Below are 24,506 nucleotides of genomic sequence, written 5' to 3' on the forward strand. Positions count from 1 at the left end.
TCCATACATCGTTCCATGATGATTGTTATCACGGCTGATAACAACTATTATATGACAAGAACAATCAGAAATCTCAACAGGTCTTGCCTAGTTCTCAGCCTGTCGAAAGCAGATTCTTTTCCATTTCTGTGCCGTTAACAATATGAATTCGGGCTCTAGCTCTCAGCCATCTTCTTGAAGGCTTCATCCACAGTACTCCAAATTTGTGTACTATGAACCCGTTCAAAATGTCTCGCAACCTGTAGACCGTACTCAAATACCTCAACAAGAGCGTTGCCCTACATTTCTCAAGTCATCTACGGCCTAAGGCTGTGCTGTTTATCACAAACAATTGCCAAACCTCATTCAATGCAGAGTCTTTCATCCCAAGCCAACGTCGAACGGAACGTACCTAGGGCCTCACATCCAATAGAAGACCGAACCGTGGGAAGCGTGCTTGGTTCTTAATCAACTATGGAGCGGTGTAAAAGTCTCGTAGATTATATATCTGTCGTAAGTTTAGGGAGAAAAGAGGTCTTGGAGGTGCCGCTCAATGCCCGGGACCACTTCGTCAGAGACGATCTCGAGGCTGCAGCACGAGCGGTTCGACAGCAGGAACGCTCCACATAACCTCGCCTTACTCAATTGAGATATGAGATCACAGTAGATTAGAAAAAAAAAGTTGTGATAGCAGGAAGGAGATCCGCTTTGGCAGGAGTTCTGCTATTCGGGCGGATGGTGACTAGGTGGGACAGCAGCGACAGTGACGACAATGACGGCGATGAAGACGACAACGGCGGCGAAAACCGGAAATTCTAACGACTAAGCTTGGCTTTGAAATTTCAGTCTGGACTCACAGGGTGTTTGCGTATCAAAGAGGTCTTTTCAAGGTAGGGCCTTCAAGGTATTTGGCGCAACACTTTCATTGGTTTCGGAAATCTCATCACTCTGATCTCCGACACGCCTACGAGACACAACAAAATGAGACACAACCCGCCATCCATCCCTAGTAAGGGCAACGAACTCGTCGACTGTTTCCGAGACAATTTGCAAATCATGGACGGTCGCATCGATTATCTAGACGACGGCAAAGCTACCTTGGAGCAAAGACGCGAGGTGATGAGGAGCTTTCATCACACCATCCGCCACGACAAGAACCTCGAAAGAATGTTATCCTGGGCTCATAATAGAAAGACGGTCACATCTGCGAATTGCTGGGCGGTACTGTTGACCATGAATTGGGACGAACTCGTCGCACTTCAACGTTTTATGCGCACTGGGGCTGCGAAAGAGAAAGAGGACAGGCTCAGCGCTTTCCTGATGGCTGTCCGCAACGTGGGTGAAGTGATATGGTGGAGTGAGTCTATCGACATCACCGATCGCGCGCTCTTCGCATGACTGACATCTTGCAGTGAGCCAGACCCAAATGTCAACAAAAGAGCTAGATTTAGTGCGCAGCAATGCGCAGAGGGAGGCGGTATGTAGTTTCTATGATTCTGTCATTCTCGATCCCTATGCTAACCTGCTCAAAGGCCCTAAGCCGAGACGGTTTCCGATGTGTTCTTACCCACCAGAGTAGCTACGAGGATTGCCATGTGTTCCCATTCTCCTCACTTTCGCGACGCTCGGAAATCCAGGCCAACGTAGTCGAACCTCTCGGGGCCATTCTGGGCATAGATCTCAAGCACAAACTGATGGAAATCCTGAATCAGAAGGCTTCAGGAGGCGAAAAGCCTGCACCTGGTGATTTCGATCTACTGGACTCCCCTGCAAACATGATCACTCTGAGCAGCTCGCTTCGCAAGATGTGGAACAACAGGGTATTCGGCCTCGAGCCTGTTCGCCAGCGACATGAATATGTGACTATTCAAGAGCCCGTTGCTGAGGAGAAGCCTGGGACGGGGCCATCTGCTGTGAAGAGAGGTGCTGAGGCAGCTAAAGACGAACCGCCGCATAAAAAGGTCACTGCCAAAGGTGACAAGAGAGGCAAGGAGACCAAGTTTGCCAGCAAGAAGAAGCCCATGCATGGGATCGAACTTCGGTTTCATTGGCTCCAGAAAACCAAAATGGGAGGGTTTGACGACAGTCCTCCCACAATGGATGCAGACCCACGCCAGATGTGGAAGTATTGGGATCACGAGAACGAGCTCGACGGCGCAGTCCCATTGAAGAACGGCCACACCTTCACCATCTGGTCCGAGGATCCCCAGAAAGTCCCCAACTGGGAGCTTATCACTTTCCAATGGCTCGTGTCTAGACTGCACCGACTGTCTGGAGCTGCTAACATCAATCTTTACGCTCCTTGGGAGGAGCAAGAAAAAGACAAGGCCCTAGTTGCCAGATCCATCCAGGCGAGGCGGGAAGCAACAGAGATGGTCGCAGAGAGGCTGGGATTGGATCCTGACGAGCTTTGGTCGGATCCACGGGGTCCTTACTACTATATACCAGCCGACGACAACGAGAGGTTGTCTTATTGACAGCCGTGATGTTCAGGTACTGATAATGAACAAGATACTTACTGGTTACTTGCCGCCGAGCTGTGGTACCTCAGCGAAAGGCAACTTGCAGTCGCTTCAGTTCAAATGACAACAACGATGACGACAACGACGCGTATAATTGCGACAGCGAACATCTTAACATTGAGGATAACCCTCATACAATTTGGTCACCTTCTATACAGTACCCCCGCCCCCGGATAGCAAAGCTCCATTTTCAGCAAGCCTCGTGAAGGGCACTTGTCACCAACCGGCAGTCTACATACTGCAGTCCCTGCAGACGACTCACTTGCCACAACGTCTTGTGAGAGCCTGCAGCACTGCAACTTTCAATCAGGTAAGACAAGCTTGATACATGCGTTGAAAAATTATAGTGCGTTTGTTTCAGTCATTGTGCTGAGCTCAATCGAAGTGGTCGACACCCAGCAACTCTAGTCAAAAAAGGTCAAGAATGTTGCTGCGCTATCAATTGAAAACTTCTAATCATCGCCTTTATCGTTCTCTCACCCTGCGTGGTATGAGGAGACAAAAATCCGGGTCTCAAGGAGTTGGTTTCAGGCCTTGACAACCCCGCTCAGCAGTTTGACCGGCTCCCCGATTTTGCTCTCGGTGCAGAGGTAGCTTTGACTGTGGAGTGTAACTTTCCCAGCAAGTTTTAGTAACGTTCTAGGGGCAGCTCTTTTTAAGGTGTGCAATAAGCTCAGGAACTACAACCACCCACGGACCTTGGTGCGGAGATCTTGAAACGCATCCTTGAAACATCGAGGCCGCCGCACCAAGAACCTCCCGACTGCCTCTAACAGTTTCCCTCAAGTAACGTCAGTTTCTTTCTCATTCCATCTCTGTTCAATCACACTCCTGAGTACTCATCATGAAGCCGTTTCTGCTGCTCGCCTCTTGGGCATTCTGTGCAGTCGCGCAGAAACACCACCTCAAAAACCAAGTTCCAATCCCTGATCTCTGTGCGGCAAGCCCGCTGTTCCCCGACTATTCACTGGCATGTGGCAAGGGCTCGATCTGGTCGGCGCAAGCACCTTCCCTCGTCGGAATCGCCAACAACCGGACGACTAAGCAGCCCAAGAAGGACATCTGGCGTTCGGACGAAGGGTGGCATGGTCCTCACTCTTGCGCGGGTGCTTACTGCGCGTATTCGCGACCGTCTTTTGCGAATGGCCGCGGAATCGTACTCGTGAGTACGGCGTACAATGCCGAAGAGGCGTCGCATATATCGGCCTTCACGAAGCCAGCGCGAGATGAGGAACAGGGTGACAGTAACCTTTTTCGCATCGTCGAGATGCCGGGGAAAGGACTGGGAGTCATCGCAAATCAGCACATCAAGAGAGGACAACGCATCATGGCTCATCCTCCAGCTGTTGTCATTCATCGGCGGTTCATTGATGACGTTGATCTGGAGAACCAGTACAGACTTCTTGATGTCGCCATCAGCCACCTACCCGAAGACACCCGCAAGATCTTCATGGAACAGATGGGGCAATCTGGTGGCCACAAGGTTCATGATATCATCCATACCAACTCGTTTGAACTGAGGCTTGGCATCAGGGATGGTCATCACTTCGGGAATTACCCCGAGGTTTCTCGATATAATCATGACTGTAGACCAAAGTGAGTGTCACCCGTCGGTTGCCCGGTGTACTACATGTTGTCTAACCAAGTCAGCGTCGCCTTCTACATCGACTCGGATCTCCGGCACTACACCCATGCCGTCAGAGACATCAAGCCCGGCGAAGAGCTCACAATCTCTTACGTGGACTCACTCAGCTCACGTCAAGTTCGCCAGGACCGCGCGAAGCGCAACTGGGGTTTTGGCTGCACTTGCAACCACTGCAGCCTCCCACCGCCTTTGATCCGCGATTCAGACAACCGTCTGTACCGGATGTGGCAGATTGAGCAGGACCTTAGCAATTGGAACTTTCCCAACTTCGAGGAGGACATGATCGAGTTGCTAATCACCCTCTACGAGCAAGAGCGTCTGGACGAGTCCCACGGCTACGAAGCTTACAGACTCGCTGGATTGAATTATAACTCAATTAAGAACAAGGAGAAGGCTGCAGAGTATGCTAAGAAGGCCGTTGAGCAGTTGCTGCTGGAGAAAGGACCAGAGGCGAAAGAGCTTGCCGATATGAGAGCGCTGGCACACAGGCCCGACCAACACTGGAGTTGGGGAAAGAGAAAATAGGCGGGTAAAAATCTTGTATTAGCGACTGATAGTTGAATATGAAGCTGCAGCCAATGAGTTGGTCTGATTTGCCAATCTCTTGTTAAGAACCAACAACCAACCAAGCGCCAAATCCCAGACTACATGCGTATGCACGTCATTGAAAGGAAGAAACATGGAAAATGTTTGGTCACACATTTGCCAAACCCCTTTGCCGCTCTGACGCTAGTACCCACATGTTGCTATGTGCGAAAATGCCGGCATAGTTAGACTCCCTCCAAGGTGTGTCCGGCTTCGCAAGACACCAGTCGAAATTCCGGATCAACTACAGAAGCGTTAGCTAGCAGCCCAATTGTTTGGTGGAAAATCCTCCTCTCTTACCTCGAAGACAGTCTTGCCAATCTCCATCATCGCAATTGGCCTACCGAGACACTGGTACTTGCCGTATCCAAACACAAGCTCATGGACCTTGTTCATGGTCGCAATTTTGCTTTCGTTCGTCTCCAACAACCAACGCTCCGGCCGAAACTCTTCAGCATCCTCCCCGAAGATGTCCTTGCTAAGATGCAGAGGCCAGACCGCATAGTTTACATTCGTTCCACCGGGGAGAAATACGGCTCTTCCGTCAATTATGACGGTGTCGCCCTCATCAGGCACCCTCTTCGGTACCGAATCAGTGACAGGGGGATGGACGCGCATGCCTTCCTTGATGACAGCCTGCAGATATTCTAGCTTCCTGGCACTGGCGTCCGAGATGATACCTGAAGTCTCATGCACTTGCTTGCCCGCATGGAATGCGTCGATTTCAGCTTGAAGCTTGGCATAGACGCGAGGATGGGTAAGGAGGTACAACATCACCACTCTCAGCGACGCTGCAGTTGTGTCTGAACCAGCAATCATCTGCAGCGTCGCCTCGGAAACAATGTCGTCCTCATCCATTCCATGCCTGATGAACGAAGCGATCATGTCAGACTTCTTCTCCGTATCGCGGGAGAGGCGTTCTTTGATAATTGCTCTGCCGTTGGCAGTCATTCTGCCATACCCCGAGGGGTCGGTCTCCTTGATACCAATGTAACGCGCGACAAAGGGGTTCTGCAAGATTTTATACAGGCCCAGGGCGATGATGGCAGTGACTGCTGTCAAGCCTTCCTCAGCTGACCTGGCAATGTCGTAGGCATCCGAATCTGAGCTCAAGTCACCAAAGGGAGTGCCGAAGCTAATGTGGCTGATTACGTCGAGCGTCAGATATTGAATCTTTTGAGAAAGGTCCAAAGGTCTTGCTGAAGCTTCTGTTGAGAGGTACTTTGACCGGATGAGGTCGAGTAGTTCAGAGACATGGGTGTCGACTGAATCTTCCAGTGCAAGATTCTCCTTTCCAGAGTACTGATAATCTTGTCAATAGAGTAAAGTGATGTTTGCTTTTTCCTGCTTACCCCAGCACCTAGTTTTGCCCTCAGCTGCTTATGTTTCTCTTCATCCATTTCGCTAAAGACATGATCCTTGTCGGGCCGTACGCGACAAGCTCGATAGAACCACTCAGTCCGGGTGTATGGTGACCGTACGGCGCTCATGTGCAGCAAAAGTTCCGGCGACGATGTGACCAGGTCATTAGGTCCGATGCGTGCGATAGATCCTGGGAAACGTTGGCTTCGCATCAAAGAACATCTGGCTGCGTGTTTGACGTACCGTACTTCTTGCACACCTCATGGTACTTCAAATGGGACTTGAAGCTCAGAATAGCAAAAACATGCCAAATTTCAGACCATCCCGAGATAAAAGGGCCGTTGAAAGCTTTGAGCCGGTTGTATGCTTGAATCTTCTTGCCAACGTACACCGCTAGCAAAACACCCAAGACTGCCCACCGAAGGTCGTACAAGTGAGAAATGACAGTCATGACTGCAGAATGAGACACATGCAAGCATGCGAAAGACAGAAGCACAACTGCGACCTGGGACCATGGACTCGGGACACCTCTTCATACTTATCAAACCCTCGTCTGTACATGCCCGTTCACATCCTTTTCCTGGCTTCCATGAGGGGCTCACCCCCGGATGGCGTTCTCATCACACACAACGTGGCTTTCCCGCTTGCCCAGTCGGGATCCATCACGCTACCATCGCCCACTCTAGCCGACGCCCTAACGCCCGTTGATACCGCTCAGCACCAGCCTGTCAAGAAATGCCACAAATTGTGACGTGACGATACCGACTGGTCGATGGCTAATATGCTGGTATTGCCGAATGCAGCCAAGCGGACGACGGGGGGTCAGCAGCAAGGCAAGCCCCAGCCAAGCCGGCCAGCACACTGCGACTCCGACAGACGGAATGTCGCATTCCCAATTTTCGAGGTGCCTTAGTCGGGTCGGTACGACGTGCATGGCATTGCAGCGCGCCCAATAGCGCCGCTGGGTTTCAATTAGTGCGGATGGGAACCGCACCGCGACCGCGAACATCCATTGTCGTTAAGGATGGGCTTACGGGGAGCTGGGAGGAGGGGGGGAGGGCTAATGCACCGAATCGGGGTCATCACAGGTATTGCCGCTTCACCGGGAATGGAGCCAAGGTGGGGGGAGGAGGAGGGGATTTTCGTGTCCAAGTCATGAAATCCTGCTGCAGGCGTATGAGGAGGGGGTTCGAGACTCGTCGTAGCTAGTCTTGGCGAGCTGTCGTGATGCTCTCTCCTCGTAGCCTCGTTCCCAGTGAAACCGGTCTAGATGACAATCTCCGAATGCGAGGTGTTCTGCTGGATTTTTACAATGGGAGGAGAAGCCCGTTTGAGTATGTGTCTCTCAATCCTTCACCGTAGATCATCAGAAATTCTGCCCGAATGCCAGAGCGAAGGCTGTTTCACTCATTCTCCTATCGCCGACTCACCGGATGCACGCACAGTCAGGGGTCAAACTCTAGCTTTGCATAAGCTTAAGACATCACCGACTAGTCGGAGCCAGGTTGTGCAGCAAATCACTGATTCCAGAAAGTCCTTCTGACGTGTGATGCATTAGGTTCATTCTATTTTTCAAATTGTAATCTTGTAATCATCTGTCATAACATCCTGTACCCTGTCATACACGACTGTGGTGCCTTGAAACGCCAACGACTCCAAATTTCCATCAAGTGAATTATTTACTCCTGGGCGGAGTTGAGAACATTGGCACCAGCCTTCTTCTTCCTGCGGCGATCCCTGCGGCCAGCGGGGGGAGTGACTTGAGGAGGAGGGCTGTTGGGGGCCGGGACAACGGCGACGGGCACAGCCGGGGCCGGGGCCGGAGCCGGAACGGCGGCTGGGGGTGCCGGTGCCGGAGCAGCGGCGGGAGGAGGAGAAGCAGGAGCGCCAGCAGCAGGCTCAGGCTGAGTAGGGTTCGCAGCCTCAGGCCAGCCAGCAGCAGGTTGCTCGGCGGATGGCTGGGCATTAGGATCGGCGGGCACAGCAGCAGCAGGTGGTGCAGCAGGTGCAGCAGCTGGGGGAGCAGTAGCAGGCGGGGCAGGTGCTGCAGCAGGAGGAGCAGGAGCAGCAGGCGCCGGAGCAGCAGCCGGGGGTGCACCAGCAGCTGGGGCCGCGGGAACAACAATGCCTGGCGCAGGGACAGGAGCGGGAGCCGGGGCAGCAGCTGGGATGACAGTGACTGGAACTGCCTGGACAGCGGGCTGGGAGTAGGCGGCGATACCCTGATCGAGGACGTTCTCAAGCTGAGCTCTGTCCTCCTCGGCGATTCTCTGTCCAACTCTAGGGACCTTCTCTTCAAGCGCGGCAGTGAGAGCCATGGTGGAAATCTTCTGCCTTTGGAGAGAATCCAAGGCAACACCGCTCACACCCAGGTTGTCAAGAACAGGCTTCCTTGAGACGAGATCAGTGACCGTGGTGGTCGTCTGATCGAGGAGACCATCGGTGATGCGGCGAAGCCTGGCAGCTCTGATGGCCCCAAGACTTCCGGATTGCTGGATCTGAAGAGTGGCCTGGTTGGTGGTGGCCTCAGCCTGCTGAGAGAAGACGAGGAGGTTGTTGGCAGTGACCGGACCGCCATCAAGAGCAAGGACGGCGGCGTCAACCTGGGCAAGTGACTGAGAGACCGGAGCAAGAGCAGCCTCGATGTCGTCGAGGTTGTCGCGAGCCTTGATAGAGTTAACCGGCGCAGTGGCGATGATCGCCGACTGGCTGAGAAGGGCAATGACCAGAGGAAGGGTAAACATTGTGAAGAAGGTTGGATGGCAGACGAAGGGTCTTGAGAGTTTGTGGAGATATAGCGTAGCTTTGGAGGCAACCAAGCTTCTTGACTTTGTTTTCCTTGTCTGATGCTCCAAAAAAAAAAGGTTCTGTCGTCGGGAGATCGAATGGGTTTATAACCTTCGTTCGGGCTGTCTGTGATGATGAGGAGCTTGGATCATGATTAGGACCATGATAGAGTAGATGCAATGTCGTTAGCTCCTGTCAGACTCGGCAGACGCAGACCGTGAGACACTTCCGTGAACTGAATCTGGTGAGGACCCATGGTCTACCGCTGGTGATCGATGTAAACTGCAGTCGACTCTGGCCTGGACCTTCGCAACTCTGCGTCCCCGACGCTGTTGTCGACTGTCGGGTGGGCTGTCAGAGTCCGTGTTTGACGTCCGTGTCTCTCGGCCGGGAGGTACTCGAAGGTGTCTTTACCCACTCTTGACAGCGGAGCAGTACAAAAGTACTCAACGGCTGTCCGCCGGCTTCCGAAAAGGGAACAGACTTCTGTATCCGGGGGAAGATCTTGATCTGTGCGAGCAGCTCCCCGCAGGAAGGGTAGGCAAGCTGCCGATGCATCAGGGATGCGGCCCTAGCAAACCTCGTGCGGTGAGGGCTGCAGTCAGGCATGAAACTGAATCCTGTCTCTCCTAGAGGCAGACAACAGGGTCGGCAGCAGGCGAGAGGTCGGGGAGTTCCCAAGAGGCCATCCAAGGGCAAGCTGTCATACGCCAAATCATGGGATGAACGTCAAGCTTAGTCCAATGAGGGACTAGACTGTGCGTCCGGGGACGCAAGATGGAAGCACGAGCGCGTTTCGACGGTGCAAAGTGATTGTGAGGGGATTCTGAGTGATATGGTCTCAGTGTATGCAGTTAAGAGCTCGGGCACAGCTGCGCCTCCCAAAGCACCAGCAAGCGGCGACAGTAGTTGATATGCTCGTCAACCCTAATTCGCGGACAGCTGCAGTGCGTCGATGCCAGTCCGATGTTTTGGTGCTCGCGGCACGTCCCCGCAGACTGCCATCAACGGAGCCCTATTGGATATCAGCCTCATGGAAACAGGTTGTGATAAGGTGTCCGGCTGCGCAGCCCGAGAGGTTCATAGCTTGTTGCCATCGCCAAGGACATAGCTCCCCGACCCTTGTGATCATAGCTTTGTCAGGTTGACAGCATGTAAGTCAGCCAGGGCCATCTCAGAAACATCGGATCGTTGCAGTTGCCTTTACAGACAAGATACGGAAGATCTGGCCGGCCTCATCCACGATGAACTCTGGTCAAGCGACATGGCGATAGTTCTTCCCATGTTGATGATGGATGCAACAAGCCTTTTGACGTTGCCGAACCATAACCTTGAGGTTATTTGCAGCATCCATCTATAAGCGTGATGTTTCCCTTTCGCCTCCTGCATGAATTACAAATGGCTGGATCTGCAGAAACGCTGCCAAAATGGCATTCGGTATGCACCTGCACGAAAGACGCAAGAGGACCAGCGTGCAGAGCTCACTGCATAGCGCCATCGATACTGAGCTTCCTAAATGGGCACCGAGCAGCCCATCAGCGACATCTCACGCGGGCACCTGGAGGACGGTGATGAGTCAGACCGAATGGCTTCCGTCGCCCGTGGAATCCATGGATCGGGGACCCACCGGTGTCACCAGGCCGGCGTCCCCGCTTCTCTAGGCAGCGTACTGCTATGACCGAACAAGTCAGTACTTGAAGGCTCCGTATCCGCGACTGGAATCGAAACCGAGATTTCGACCCGAACACGATTTGGGACAAAGCAGACGTTGGAGAAGTTCGCCGTTGCAAGCATGCCAATCGACGTCCAGCCCATCGTTGCAGCCGATCTCCGGCGCTGCGCCGAAATCGAGCACGACGCGTTCGCAGAAAGCCCATCCTATCCTGTGCTGTTTCCCGGGCCCTTGCCAGACGATCCCCTGGCGCTCCGAGTCGAGGGCCTGGAGAAGGAGCTTCGGGAGGATCCGACCGTGCGCTTCCTCAAGGCTGTGGACACAGAGCTTCAAGGCGACGAGGCGATTGTGGCATGGGCCAAGTTCAACAGTTATCCGGAGGGGCTGCCGGTGCCCAAGCCACGTGTACCACCGCCAGGATCCAACGCTGAGGCGTGCACAGCATTGTTTGTTGGCATAGACAAGATGCGGGAGCGTTTGATGACAGGCAAGCCGTGTGTCTGTAAGTGGCCATTACTCCACCCGTCAGACTGGCCGTCAGACTGGCGCAATAACGACTGACAACTAATGCGGGACGAAGACTTGCATATCCTGGTGACAGATCCGAAGCACCAGAGACGGGGTGCTGGGCTGCAGTTGATGACCCCGCTGATGCAGGAAGCAGTCAGGCTGGGCGTGCCCGCGTACCTGGAGTCCTCTGTGCCTGGGCATCGCCTCTACCAAAAGGCCGGGTTCCGTGATATCGACGAGCACCGGGTGGACTTTAGCAAGTTTGGGCAAGAAACGCCTCATCTAAACTGGGCGATGATCTGGGAGCTGCCGAACCGGAGGTGCCCATGAGGTCTCAAGAAGGCCATGATCTCATCGGGGAGCCTCAATTCGCCTGGGGCGTGTCTCGTAGGGCGCGTCGTATCACGGCGATCTCGCAGATGGCCGAAGAGGGGTTTATCGCCAATGACCTCATGGACCGGCGATAGATGTGAGCTGCTTTGAACGGTCGAACGTTGGATTTGAACGGGAGGAAACACATCCGTAGTTGATCTCAAGGAAGAGAAAGACTTGTCAGTCCAATCGCTCCTCCCCGATGTGCAGGGACCTTCGTACTGTGCGCGACGCCTTGCATTCCACACTGCTACTTTACATGCGTTTCATAGAGGTCGGACAGTGCGAAAGATTCTGCAGATAAGCAGTGTCCAAGTGTCCGGCCAAGTCGGGAGCCCGGCGCGTTCAGTGGCCAATGCGTAAGGCGCGCTGCTGGATGTGCACTGTGACCCTTGCCCGGCAGCTCTCCGCAATGAGGTGGGCGGCGGCGGCAGTGGCCTGCACTTGTGACTTCAGTGATCGCGCTGCTGGAGTCGGCAGGTCATGGCCCCACCTTTGTCACTGAATTGATGATGAAATCGAACTCAGCGGGCTGCAGCAAGTGGCCCGGACGTTCTTGCTAAACTCCGACGCAGCAGCACCGACCTCACCAAATCGCCCATCTCGACATTCTCCATGGGCTGCAACTTTGGGATAGAGCTCCCACCTCACAAAGCTCACAGACCGCCGCAATGTCTTACGTAGCACCCATTCATCGGCCCAGCAGCATACGCCATGCATTGAGACTGCGGCTGACAGAAGACGAGGAAAGCTTGGTGGTATCGTAAGTCTGCCCTCTGCCTCTGCCTTTGCCTGTGCCTCTCTCTCTGCGGGACAGTCTCGAGATAGCTATCGCGATAGTCGTGTTTCTGCCCTTCGCATGCTAACCTCCTCCAAGGAGATCCAACAGGCTGGAAGTATGGCGCGTCACGCCCACCGACATGTTCATGCTCGGCTCCGTCTCCATTTACGGGACAGTCCTCCTCCTCCAACGCCTCACTCCGAAAGATTCCAAGACCGACCTGTTGTTCGTCGGCACCGACCGATTCCAATACTTCACGGCAAGATGGGACTCCGATCTTCAGAGACTCGTCACTGAGCAGGTCATTGAGGACAGTGGAGAACCGCACATGCGCGAGGCCCAGAGTCAGGACAAGTGCTTGGTCGACCCCTCTGGCAGGTTCATGGCCATGCACCTATGGGAGGGTGTCATGAACGTCATGCGACTAGGAGCTCGGGCTCCAAATGCTTCCCGTCTAGACCCTCTATGGGAGCAAGTCCGTTTGTCGGAACTCTCCATGAAGGCCAGCACCTTCGTGCCCACTGAGACCGGCCACCCCACCATTGCCTTCTTGTACCAGAGTAAGATCGACAAGGAGGATGCGAGGTTGGCAATCTATCGCCTCATGAGTGATGACAGAAATACCAAGACTTCAAACTTCGATGCCGAAAAGGACAGAGAGCTCGACATGGAGATCCTGGACCCTTATGCGAGAATCCTTATTCCCGTCAGTGTCGAGGAGGACCAGGTCAAGCGCTACCACAAGAGGGACACATCAGCGGCAAAGGCGCAGCTTGGCGGTCTAATTGTTGTCGGAGAGACTCTGCTTGTCTATGTCGACACTCTCACGAAAACAAAGGTGTCTGCTGGCATAGACAACCCGACTATTTTCGTTGCCTACGCCGAGTACGATGTCAGGAACTATTTTCTTTCCGACGACTATGGCAACTTACAACTTCTCACCATTGACACCGACGGCGTCGTGGTCACGGGGCTGAGGGTCACGCATCTCGGTCTTACATCTCGGGCATCTTGCCTGGTCTACATGGGGGACGGCATGCTCTTCTTGGGGTCCCACTACGGCGATTCGCAATTGCTCAAAGTCGACGTCACCGCTGGCTCCGAAACAACACAAATTGTCCAAACAATACCCAATATTGCACCTATCCTTGACTTCGCCATAATGGACCTGGGTAATGCTGGTGACAGCCAGGTCGGCAATGCTTTTTCGTCAGGCCAAGCCCGTATCGTTGCGGGCTGTGGTGTTCATCAGAACGGCAGTTTGCGGAGCATCAGGAGCAGTGTCGGTCTTGAGGATATTGGCGTTCTAGAGGATTTGAGTGACGTTCGTGGACTTTTCTCTCTTCGGTCTAACGGCTCGGACAAAGATGATACCCTGGTCGTCTCTTTCATCACCGACACAAGAGTCTTCAGGTTCGATGCAGAGGAGGGCATCGAGGAGGTCTTTCAATTCCAAGGTCTTGAACTAGACAAACCTACATTAATCGCGTCGACCCTGCCGAACGGTCAATTGCTTCAAGTCACAGCTAACAGCGCTGCGCTACTTGATCCTGAAGGTGGCATCACGCTGAGCACGTGGTCAGCGCCAGAAGGCAAAGTCATTGTCAATGCATCATCCAATGCCAAATGGGTTCTGCTCTCCATCGATGGAACCACACTGGTCTCATTGAGCCTCTTGGAGAATCTTGCAGCTCGGGAGCAAGTGCTGGGAAGTGGAGTAGGCGGAGAAGGCGACCAGATCTCGTGTATTCATGCCGCAACGGACATGGATAATATCGGTGTCGTGGGTTTCTGGGCCACAGGCTCCATATCCATCATTGACCTGCAAACGCTTGATGCTCTGCACGGTGAAACCATCAAGCAGACCGACGACAGCGTTTCAGTACCCCGGAACATTGCTCTAGTACAGCTGCATCCGCCACATCTGTTGGGCCCTACTCTCTTCGTCTCGTTGGAAGACGGGCAGGTGGTGTCCTTCGATGTTTCGAAAGACAACTACTCGTTGTCTGGCAGAAAAAGTGTCATTCTTGGCAGCAAACAAGCAGGCCTTCATATCCTTCCGCGGCCTGACAGCGATGGTATTAGCAACGTCTTCGCTACCACCGAGCACTCAAGCCTCATCTACAGCTCAGAGGGGCGCATAATTTACTCAGCGGCAACGGCGGAGGACGTCACCTACATCGCGCCGTTCGACTCGGAGGCGTTTCCTGATGCTATTGTTCTCGCCACTGATAAGAATGTTCGCATTGCGCATATTGATGTCGAAAGGCGAACACACGTAAATCCACTTCCCCTGCGCCAGACGGTACGCAGAGTAGCCTACTCGCCGGCGTTGAAGGCTTTCGGTATCGGCACCATTCGGAGAGAACTGTTCAACAACGAGGAGATGGTCACAAGTTCCTTCCAATTGGTTGACGAGATCGTCCTCGGCGTGGTCGGAAAGCCCTTCCATCTTGATGGCGCCGCTACAACGGAATTGGTTGAAAGCGTTATCAGAGCCAAGCTTCCGGACAGCTCTGGCCAACCTGCGGAGAGATTTATCGTGGGCACTAGCTATCTCGCCGATCCAGAGATGGATGAAAATAGTGAGGTTAAAGGACGTATCTTAGTCCTCGGGGTCGACTCTGATAAGAACCCGTACCAAATCGTTAGCCATGAGCTGAAGGGTGCATGCCGAAGTCTCGCTGTGATGGGCGACAAGCTTGTTGCTGGCCTCAGCAAAACCGTGGTCGTGTACGATTACGCCGAGGAGTCCTCAACATCAGGATCGCTCCTCAAACTGGCTACTTTCCGACCATCCACGTTTCCTGTGGATCTCGATGTCAACGGCAACATGATTGGCGTCGCCGATTTGATGCAGTCGATGACACTTATCGAGTTTATTCCGGCTCAGGACGGTAACAAAGCACGACTCGTCGAGCGGGCCCGCCATTTCCAGTACATCTGGGCTACCGCGGTTTGCCACTTAGAGCAAGACTTGTGGATTGAGGCAGATGCACAGGGCAACCTCATGGTGTTGCGCAGAAACCCCAATGCACCAACAGAACACGACAAGAAGCAGATGGAAGTCATCAGCGAATTCCACCTCGGCGAGCAGATCAACAAGATTCGGCCACTTGACGTCGTCTCTGGCGAGAACGACCCGATTGAACCGAAGGCCTTTCTCGCAACGGTAAGCATCTGCGATCAGATTCCGACATAGCTATAGCTGCTAACGTCACCTTAGGTTGAGGGATCAATATACGTCTTTGCAGACATCAAGGCCGAATACCAGAGTCTGCTACTGCAATTCCAGGAAAGGCTTGCGGGGGTGATTAAGACCCTCGGCCAAGCAGATGAGCCTGGAGCTGGACTTTCATTCATGTCGTGGCGAGGTTTCCGGAATGCCAAGCGGTCCGCGGATGGACCTTTCCGCTTCGTCGACGGCGAGCTGATTGAGCGATTCCTGGACCTGGACGCGGGGAGACAAGAAGCTGTAGTCCAGGGGCTGGGTCCGACAGTTGAGCGCATGAGAGACTTGGTAGAGGAGCTGAAGCGTATGCACTAATGTGTAGTATGCATATGTACAATAGTAGATGCAGGATATCGGGACGACGTCAAGGACTCAGGCCGTCACACCAGGTGACGCTGAATAAGATGAAATACAGACATTTTGAATCCAACAGACGACCAAACCGTATGACAGAAGCAGCGATCTCAATCGGCATCCAATCGTTGTCCCATTGGAGACGGGTGAAGGGAGCATTCACGGTCAAAATTTGCCCAACTTGGCAATCGGTTAATGGGGGCATTGCACCTATCCAGCATAATTCGATCACCACTCGTGCCACCCGGAAAGGGTCGGGACTCTGGTGCCCCCACCAGCCAATCATCAAGCACCAATTTCACAACGTTCTGCCTCAGGCCGCCAGCCCAGAAAGCTTTCGGCAATCCTCAAACCACAGCATCACGAAAAAAGACGCTCACTTGCCCAAACGTCATCCCTCTCCAATTGCATCTCGCAACAACCACCAACCCTCTCCCCTCCACCCTCCCGAATCTCTCGAGATGGCGCCCCTCGCACACGCTTCCCGCACCTGCCTGCGGCAACTGGCGCGAAGCAGCCCCGCCGCGACGGCTGCGCGCGCTCTCAGCACCTCGGCCGCCCGGAACGACGCCACTGCCACGAGCTACTCGAGCCCCTTCAAGGGCGCCCAGAAGGGCAGCCAGATTCCCGACTTCAGCAAGTACATGAGCAAGGGCTCTGCTCAGGGCAACCACCTCATCTCATACTTCATGGTCGGCACCATGGGCGCCATCACCGCCGCCGGCGCGAAGTCCACCGTCCAGGGTACGACGAGCCTCTTCCCCCAACCAACGAGCCACCGGATAAACGAATCGATGAACGAGACGAGGGAACGAGTGGGGGAAATACTATTGGACGAGCATTGGCTGACGGGTGGTTTCAATTGCAGAGTTCCTCGTCAACATGTCCGCCTCCGCCGACGTTTTGGCCATGGCCAAGGTCGAGGTTGACCTGAACGCCATTCCCGAGGGCAAGAACGTGAGTGGCCTGGTGCTAGGTTCTGCAGTAGGGCCAGTGGGAACTGTGACTGACAATCTGGGCCGCAGGTTATCATCAAGTGGAGAGGCAAGCCCGTCTTCATCCGCCACCGCACCCAGGCCGAGATCGACGAGGCCAACAAGGTCTCCGTTGCCTCTCTCCGTGACCCCCAGGCCGACGACGACCGTGTCAAGCAACCCGAGTGGCTTATTATGCTTGGTACGTGATCCCTGATCTGAATGGATTTTCGCACTTCCTCGGCTTTCGGATATCCGGGCCATCGAGGCCCGCTGGGATGGGATATCTGGGCCCTCGTGACCCCAGCTAGGACGTGAATCTGTCAAGAAGAGCCGCAAACTAACGTTTCTACCCCACAGGTGTCTGCACGCACTTGGGTTGTGTGCCCATCGGCGAGGCTGGTGACTACGGCGGTTGGTTCTGCCCCTGCCACGGTTCTCACTACGATATCTCCGGCCGTATCAGGAAAGGACCCGCCCCCCTCAACCTCGAGATCCCCGAGTACGAGTTCCCCGAGGAAGGCAAGCTGGTCATCGGTTAAGCACCACCTTTGTACGAGTATAAAACGGATGATGAGAGGGAGAGGAGAGAGAGCCACGCCGCAGCCCGCAGGTCCCCCCTTCGTGGGGGATGCGGTGCGGATGGCAGCAACAACAACCAACTAGAGAACACTTTTTTCTTTTTTTGCATCGGAGACGACCAATGGTGCTTGGGGTTTGGGTTCCAAGAGAGTCAAAGAGAGAGGTCTTTTCTTTTTTCTTAGACGTGTCCCCGGGCAATGATGCCAATGTACAAAAGTCACAGAGCGTCCAGGAACAATGAGTAGCCTCGCAACTTCATAATAGCCATGCCGGGTCAGGTTTGTGATGTGCCGTGTGGGATGTGATGGGCTGACTGACGGTGGACGGACGGGACAACTGGGTGCATGATGGAAAAGATGACAGGCTCGGGAGTCAAGACGATCGACAGCAGCAATCGGATGAGGAAGCTCAAACCCATCCGGAGGGTTCGGTACCACGGAACGATCGCTGACAGCTTCGGCCCAGTCGCCGAGACTTGCACACTGGTTCAGTCTCGCTGAGTAGAGTTGGAGGAAAAGATGGTATTGACAGCCGGCTGCGGAGTCGATCAGACTGAGCCGTCCATATGTGACAGCTCTGCCTGTATGCACCCAGAGTTGGGGAAGTGGCTGAATGGCATGCCGTGGCGCATAATTTGGCTCGGCAGTGAGGGCTTCCTTTGCTCGCTGGCAAGAGATCGCCGACTCCGGGACCCGGCAGGTGACGCGTTGGTGTTTGGGACGGAGATCTCTGGGAATGGGGTCGAGAGAGGGTGGGACGACGACTCGCAGGCGGTGGCACCACGCAGTGTGTTGCCGCCTGGGTTGCTCACGTAAGGGTGGCCGTAACCTTGGACAGATGTCGAGGTCTGGGTCTGGAGGAGGAGGAGGAGGAGCCAAACGACTTGTTTTGAGGAGGTCTGGGCGTTGCAGGTGTTGTTGGGCCCCGGGGCGGTAAAGAGGGTCTCGATGTTTTGGGAGCGCGGCTGCGAAAATAGAGTCCCTGCTCGGTACCGTGTTTGGGTTGCGGGGCGCAGGATGTCTATCGTGGATAGAGTCTCTTTACCTTGGCAAATATTTTCCGCTGTCGGTCTCGTTTGGATCCTGTTTTTGCGGTTAAGATTCTATCTCCCCAGATGTGTGTATGGACGATGTTCAGTGTTCATCTTGTGAGATCATCTGAAGTGCAGAACCCGGAAGCCATCATCATCGGCATGAGAGGGGATCGGCGCTTTTCAGATGCATTTGATGAGATGACACTCTGGGCATTGACACATAAACCCTTCCACATAACTTATTACGCAACCTATTACTGAGATCTCATGCTTTGCCAAGCTGAGATGCCAAGACGACGACAACTGTCGCGCTGGTGGTGGACAATGCAGAAGTGGAAGTGCGTGTTGTGTGCCAGCGTGCCATTGTTGCTGTTGCTGCTGACGAGGATGCGCTTCCCCCAACACCCCTGTTGACTCCACATGGCCGCACGGATGGAAGCGAGCCAATGACGGGTCTCTGAGAGGCGGCTCGGAGTGGATGAGACGTCCTCCCGCGACAGCTGCCGTCTGATTTCCGAGTTCCTCAAACTCTGTTCGACTTCAGTTCCTCTCCGCCAAGAACAGGGGGCGGAGGGACCACATCTTGATTGTTGATCGGGTGAGGCTCCTTTTGTGTCTTCAAGGTGAAGATGACGACCTTGGACTTCACTAGCTGACGAATTTGACGTTAGACTCATCTAGTGATGAGGAAGTTCCTGACAGGGTGCCCACCAAAGGAGTGTCTGCCTAAGATGAACCGAGTTGTCGCTCGAGCGCAGTTTGGACGCCATATTGTACGAGTGTACGAGGCGAGAGATATGTCCCTGGTGGTTTCCTCGGAATTTCCGCCCATCCAGTCGGCCAGCGACCGAAACAGGTGGTTTTTCTGCCAGGTCCCAGCAGGCGCCCTCCTCCTATCGCCCGCTCTAGCGGACCGGACGAACTCTTGGCTCGCACATGGCCATGTCCTGCATCACCCCTACCGAGTGGATGAGCCGCATCGGAGACTGCCCAGCCGACAGCTATACCCACCAACAACTCCGGGCCCCAACCGCCAAGCCGCATCACCATCGCGGAGCGACAGGCGAGGACCCAAGATCGACAGAGTCGCTTTCCCAAGCGAGTTGCTCAGGGGCCGCTGTTCGCGGTGCGCCGGGTTGGGATGATGAGACGAACAAACGGCGATGCGGGCGGGCGTCTCTGCTTGCTGCTGATGGAGACCACTGTCCCGCGTCGTCATGTCCGTATATAAGTCCCCATCTTCTGTTCAGCCGTTGACAGAAGGAAGTTTTGTTTCCTCATCACGCATACTCTCTCTTCTCTTTCGTTCAGTTCTGGGAACTTTGTTTGTATTCTTTACTCTTCCATTCTTTACATTCTTGTCCTTTTCTCCGAGATCACTAGGCCGGCCCTTCTTTTACCTTGTACTTTACCACATTTCTTTTTCCCGAACGAACAGAAGATGAAGTTCCAAAACTCCATCGCCCTCTCGGCCCTCCTCGGCCTCGCCGCCGCCGAGGTGCCCCAGGAGCACTCCCACGAAAAGTACCTCCGCGCCGTCAACGCGCTCCTGAAGCAGGACAACCCCCTGAACATCCAGGACGCCGTCTTCGGCCTCCTGGGCAACGCCGCCGCGGAGGCCGGCGCCGGCGACGTCACCAACCTCGACTGTCTGCACCAGGCCACCGCCGACTCGGCCTTCACCGCCGCCAAGGCGGCCAACGACGTCGACGGCATGGCGAGCGCGCTCGTCTTCCGCGCTGTGGAGCGTAACACGGGCTCCGTCGGCCTGAAGAGCGTGCTGTGCGACGAGACGGCGCAGAACCCCGAGATTGCTGCTCTTACCCAGCACCAGGACCCTGCTTCGGAGGGCGCTGCTGCGACGAACAAGGAGATTACGCTGGAGCTGGCGAGGCAGCTTGCTGCTGTTGGGGCTGACCCCATGCTGGCGCTTGACTCGGGCACTTTCGAGCCTGGTGACGTGAGTATCTGTGATACTAGCTGGTAAAGGGGATTAAATGCTGATGATGCTGTAGCCGAACGACAACACCGGTGCGGGCAACACTTGCGACGACGCCGATGATGCTGAGGGATGCATCTTCTCCCAGAACCTCCTCGTCCAAGATGCCACCCCGGAGGAGATCCAGGCTGCCGTTGACGGTGCCGACGGAGCTGGTAAGATTCCTCCAGTTCCAGAACCATACCATCTTACATCGTGACTAACTCCAACACCGTTGCAGCCAGCAACTCTACCGCTGTCACCAAACTCAGACTCCGCCGTGCGACTCTCCTGAACCGCCGTGGAAAGAAGAACCAAGACGCCGCTGCCGCCGCTGATGCTTCTGCTAACGCCACCGCCGTTGCTGACAAGGTCCGCCGCGGCAACAAGAACAAGGACGCTGCCGCTGATTCCGGAGCCGCTGCCAATGCTACGGCTGTTGCTGATAAGTTCCGCCGCGGCAACAAGAACAACGCCAACGCCAACGGCAATGCTGCCGCTGCCAACGAGACTGCTGATGCTGTCCAGTCTGCTGGAAACGGTGGCAATGCGAACGCCAACGGTAACCAGAACAACAACGCCGACGACGCTGCTGATGCCACAGGCAACGGAAATGCCGACAACAACAACCAGAACGGTAACAACCAGAACCAGAACGGCAACAACCAGAACAACCAGAACGGCAACCAGAACAACAACGGAAACGCTAACAACGGAAACGCTGACAACGCCAACAACGGAGGCAATGATGCCACCGGAACCGACGTGCAGACCTTCACCGGCGACCTCGGCGGCCCCCCTCCCCCCGTCACCTCCGACGCCGCCTCCGACAAGCCCTTCTCCGTCAACGGCGCCACCTTCGTCAACGCCGGCGCCGCCCTCCAGCGCTCCTGCGCCGTGCAACACAACGCCTGCGCTGACGCCGCCAACTCGGGTTCCGAGGACATCACCGTCGCCGACTGCGACGCGCAGGAGGACGACTGCCTGGCCGCCGCCTCCCTCAAGAAGCTCCGCCGCTCCTCCAGCGTCGGCTCCGAGGGCCGCAAGATGCGCATCGCCAGCAACGCCATCAAGACGCGCCAGAACCTCGACTTTGGCGAGTGCCAGGACCCCAGCATCGAGTTCGCCGCAGGCCTCGACGGGCGCAAGGAGGAGTCCTTCGGCCCCGCGGGTGACTCCGAGCACGGCTCGGCACAGAACATCAACATCATCAGCAGCTTCATCTGCGGGCAGCTGTCGTCGAGGTGCCAGGCTTCCGACGATGCTGTGGCTGCTTGCGAGCAGGGACAGGCTGATGCCCAGGGATTGCAGGGCCAGGCGGCTGCTGATGCCTTTAACACGGCTCTGGGCCTGTAGAGGCTGTTGATGTATGATGACGAGTTTCCTTTGTCGGAGTTTAGTCTAGATGTACGATGAGAGGAACTGAGAGGGCCTTGTGAATGAAAAGAATTCTGTCTCAGAAAAATCTGATGAATATGACGATTATTGCATTGTGCTTATACTGAGACTTTGATTTGCTATGGAAATTGAATTTTGTTGATGCTGTTAAAACCGTCCATCATCGACAAACCCACCACAAAAGGGCAAGGTGTAATATTTACTTGGAAATAAAATTCCAATCATCATGAGAAAAATGCATATACACACTTTTTTCAGTCCACCAGGTCGTGGCTTATTTGCAACTGCTTAGCGCTTGCCGCCAATGAAAATCATTTCGCCCACTGTGGGAATCTTCATGCAGCGTTTTCCTGGATCTCATCTCCAACTTCACTCCACATCTCCAAAACCAAACGCTGAATTTTTCACCTTACTCAGTCACCCTTCACATCCACCAAAAAATCGAAAAAACACTCCCAGCAAACCGTTTAGCTGAGTGAATCTTCGATTTTTTCTCGCCATGGCTGGATTTGACCACACGGCCCTCGGCGAGCGGGATTTCAGAATCCTCTCGCTCGCGCCCGGAAAATTCGACGAACCCCTCAAGGGTGAGCTTATCGTCCGACCTATCGACCTTTACATCGACGAGGCCTCCAAGCACGATGGCGAACTACCCGAGTCGGCCGACTCCTACGAGGCCGTCTCTTACGTCTGGGGCTCCAACGACACCCCGCGCAGCATCACCATCTCATCCACCGAGGTGTCCATCACAGAGAACCTCTTCACCTGCCTGAAGCGCGTGCGCCTCCAAGACCGCCCGCGCCAGCTCTGGGTCGATGCGCTATGCATCAACCAGGCCAACGCCGCCGAGAAGCAGGCGCAGGTCATGCTCATGCACGACATCTACGTCAGCGCGCGCCGCGCCCTGGCATACCTCGGCGAGGAGGCCGACGGCAGCAGCGATGCGATGGACTTGATTGAGAAGTACTGGCGCGTCAGCATCCCCAACGAGCTCAACGCCGGCGCGCGCGCGTTTATGGAGGACTCACTCGGCAAGCCCGTCCCCGATGCGCCGACCGGCGCGGAGGCGGAGCTGCCGGCTGAGGGTGACAAGCGCTGGCTGGCTGTGTCGCGGTTCTGGAACCGGGCGTGGTTTAAGAGGGTGTGGATCGTGCAGGAATTTATTCTCGCGAGAGATGTGTTGATGATTTGCGGAGAGAAGACGGTGAACTGGGCGCAGCTTTGGCCTGCTACGATCGCGCTGGAGGAGCCCGAGAGCCCGCCTTGGCCGCTGATTGATGAGAAGGGCGAAGAGGTGGAGAGCGCGGCGGATTTGATGGCGAACATGGCCCAAAGACTGCGGTTCTACCAGCTTGGTGCTATGAGGGGAAACGCACAAGAGGATGGATGCTGTGGTGATGATGATGAGCATGATCATGAGCACGGAGACGGCTGCTGCGGTGGAGATGACGAACATGAGCACGATCACGAGGGACATGACCACGGCAAAGAGGCCGCTGAGGGCAGTGAGGAAGAGTGGGAGTCTGAAGACGAGGACGATGACCCGAAGCGCTCCACCGAGCTCCTCAGTCTTCTCCTCTCCTTCCGCGAGGTCGAGGCCGCTGACCCACGCGATTACTACTTCGCCCTCCTCGGCCTGGCCGCCGACGGCGACAGGGAAGAGTTCCGCCCCGACTACTCGGAGAAGTTCGAAGAGACCGCCCTCCGCTTCGGACGCACCCTGTTCCACGAGCCCTTCAGCGAGGAGCTCCTCGACCACGCCGGCATCGCGGAGCACCTCAACGGAAGCGCCAACAAGTTCCCCTCCTGGCTGCCCGACTTCCGCCGGCCCTGGCATCGCATGACCGTCGCCGACGCCGCCGAGTCCGAGGCCGCGGGCGAGACCGACTTCGACTTCGGCTTCGACCCCAACGACGACGAGGACGTCCTCCTGCTCAAGGGCGTCAAGGTCGACACCCTCGCGCAGATGAGCGGCGTGCCCCGCGCGGCGCACCTGCACGCCGACCGGCCCTCCATCTGGGTGAAGAAGGACATTCTCACGCTTTCCAAGATCCTCGAGAAGATCCCGGGCTTCGAGAAGGCGACGTACCCAACTGGCGAGTCCGGGCTGGAGGCCGTGCTACGGACGCTGACCTTCTTCCGCGCCGAGGCGGAGGAGGAGGAGGTCCCGATGGCGACGCTGAAGCTGGCGTACCGCTTCTGCACGGCCGTCGAGGAGGACGACCTCGACCCCGAGCGGGCGGAGCGCGACGTGCTGCGCCGCGAGATCGAGCTGGCGGGGCGCTCGGCGGAGGAGGCCAATGAGGCCCTCGTGGCGGCGGCGCAGATCCTCATCAACCGCGTCTTCACCACGCGCTCCGCGCTGGATCTGGTGCTGGCTAAGGGTGAGAAGTACGTCGCCATGGTGCCTGACGGGTGCGAGGCCGGCGACGAGGTTTGGGTTATGAAGGGATGCAACGCGCCGTTTGTGCTGAGGAAGAGCGCTGAGCGGGAGGGGCTGAGACGCATCGTGGGTACGGCGTACGTGCACGGTATCATGGATGGCGAGGCAGTCGAGGAGGGAGTCGAGTTTGAGCCGGTTTCGATCCACTGATTGGGATCATTTTCGGTGTCATGATGGAGAGACAGCGTAGGATCATGATGACATGACACGGACCCAGAGAAGGTCTTTATGCTTAGACGTCTGGATAGAGTATCACGGGAGGAATACAAAAGTTTTGCGATTTAGACTGAGACGGGA

At 55.4% G+C, this 24,506-nt stretch overlaps 8 protein-coding genes across 8 annotated transcripts; 6 read left to right on the top strand and 2 right to left on the bottom strand.

The window, feature by feature from the left end:
• Nucleotides 1-960: 960 nt before the first annotated feature.
• Nucleotides 961-2,456, top strand: GCG54_00008499 (uncharacterized protein; the record flags this gene model as incomplete). Its single annotated transcript, XM_045408464.1, has 3 exons — nt 961-1,336; nt 1,392-1,456; nt 1,512-2,456. The coding sequence occupies 3 exons, from the start codon at nt 961-963 to the stop codon at nt 2,454-2,456; spliced, it is 1,386 nt and encodes a 461-aa protein (XP_045263154.1).
• An 889-nt stretch (nt 2,457-3,345) lies between these two features.
• On the top strand, nt 3,346-4,671 carry GCG54_00008500 (SET domain-containing protein 5; the record flags this gene model as incomplete). Its single annotated transcript, XM_045408465.1, has 2 exons — nt 3,346-4,097; nt 4,152-4,671. 2 exons carry the CDS (start codon nt 3,346-3,348, stop codon nt 4,669-4,671), a joined length of 1,272 nt encoding a protein of 423 aa, XP_045263155.1.
• A 169-nt stretch (nt 4,672-4,840) lies between these two features.
• GCG54_00008501 (Cytochrome P450 monooxygenase mpaDE) lies at nt 4,841-6,544 on the bottom strand (the record flags this gene model as incomplete). Its single annotated transcript, XM_045408466.1, has 4 exons — nt 4,841-4,975; nt 5,032-6,033; nt 6,084-6,283; nt 6,337-6,544. 4 exons carry the CDS (start codon nt 6,542-6,544, stop codon nt 4,841-4,843), a joined length of 1,545 nt encoding a protein of 514 aa, XP_045263156.1.
• Nucleotides 6,545-7,772: 1,228 nt separating this feature from the next.
• Nucleotides 7,773-8,837, bottom strand: GCG54_00008502 (uncharacterized protein; the record flags this gene model as incomplete). Its single annotated transcript, XM_045408467.1, has 1 exon — nt 7,773-8,837. The coding sequence occupies one exon, from the start codon at nt 8,835-8,837 to the stop codon at nt 7,773-7,775; it is 1,065 nt and encodes a 354-aa protein (XP_045263157.1).
• Nucleotides 8,838-10,672: 1,835 nt separating this feature from the next.
• Nucleotides 10,673-11,392, top strand: GCG54_00008503 (uncharacterized protein; the record flags this gene model as incomplete). Its single annotated transcript, XM_045408468.1, has 2 exons — nt 10,673-11,054; nt 11,154-11,392. 2 exons carry the CDS (start codon nt 10,673-10,675, stop codon nt 11,390-11,392), a joined length of 621 nt encoding a protein of 206 aa, XP_045263158.1.
• A 713-nt stretch (nt 11,393-12,105) lies between these two features.
• GCG54_00008504 (Cytochrome b-c1 complex subunit Rieske) lies at nt 12,106-17,317 on the top strand (the record flags this gene model as incomplete). Its single annotated transcript, XM_045408469.1, has 7 exons — nt 12,106-12,197; nt 12,312-15,387; nt 15,442-15,751; nt 16,174-16,545; nt 16,670-16,758; nt 16,827-16,977; nt 17,136-17,317. 7 exons carry the CDS (start codon nt 12,106-12,108, stop codon nt 17,315-17,317), a joined length of 4,272 nt encoding a protein of 1,423 aa, XP_045263159.1.
• Nucleotides 17,318-19,831: 2,514 nt separating this feature from the next.
• GCG54_00008505 (uncharacterized protein) lies at nt 19,832-21,724 on the top strand (the record flags this gene model as incomplete). The annotated part of the gene is made up of 3 exons (XM_045408470.1): nt 19,832-20,350; nt 20,406-20,544; nt 20,610-21,724. 3 exons carry the CDS (start codon nt 19,832-19,834, stop codon nt 21,722-21,724), a joined length of 1,773 nt encoding a protein of 590 aa, XP_045263160.1.
• Nucleotides 21,725-22,265: 541 nt separating this feature from the next.
• Nucleotides 22,266-24,359, top strand: GCG54_00008506 (uncharacterized protein; the record flags this gene model as incomplete). The annotated part of the gene is made up of 1 exon (XM_045408471.1): nt 22,266-24,359. One exon carries the CDS (start codon nt 22,266-22,268, stop codon nt 24,357-24,359), a length of 2,094 nt encoding a protein of 697 aa, XP_045263161.1.
• Nucleotides 24,360-24,506: the final 147 nt, after the last annotated feature.

This window comes from Colletotrichum gloeosporioides, assembly GCF_011800055.1.
Source record: "Colletotrichum gloeosporioides strain Lc1 chromosome Unknown consensus_52, whole genome shotgun sequence".
Lineage (NCBI taxonomy): Eukaryota > Fungi > Ascomycota > Sordariomycetes > Glomerellales > Glomerellaceae > Colletotrichum > Colletotrichum gloeosporioides.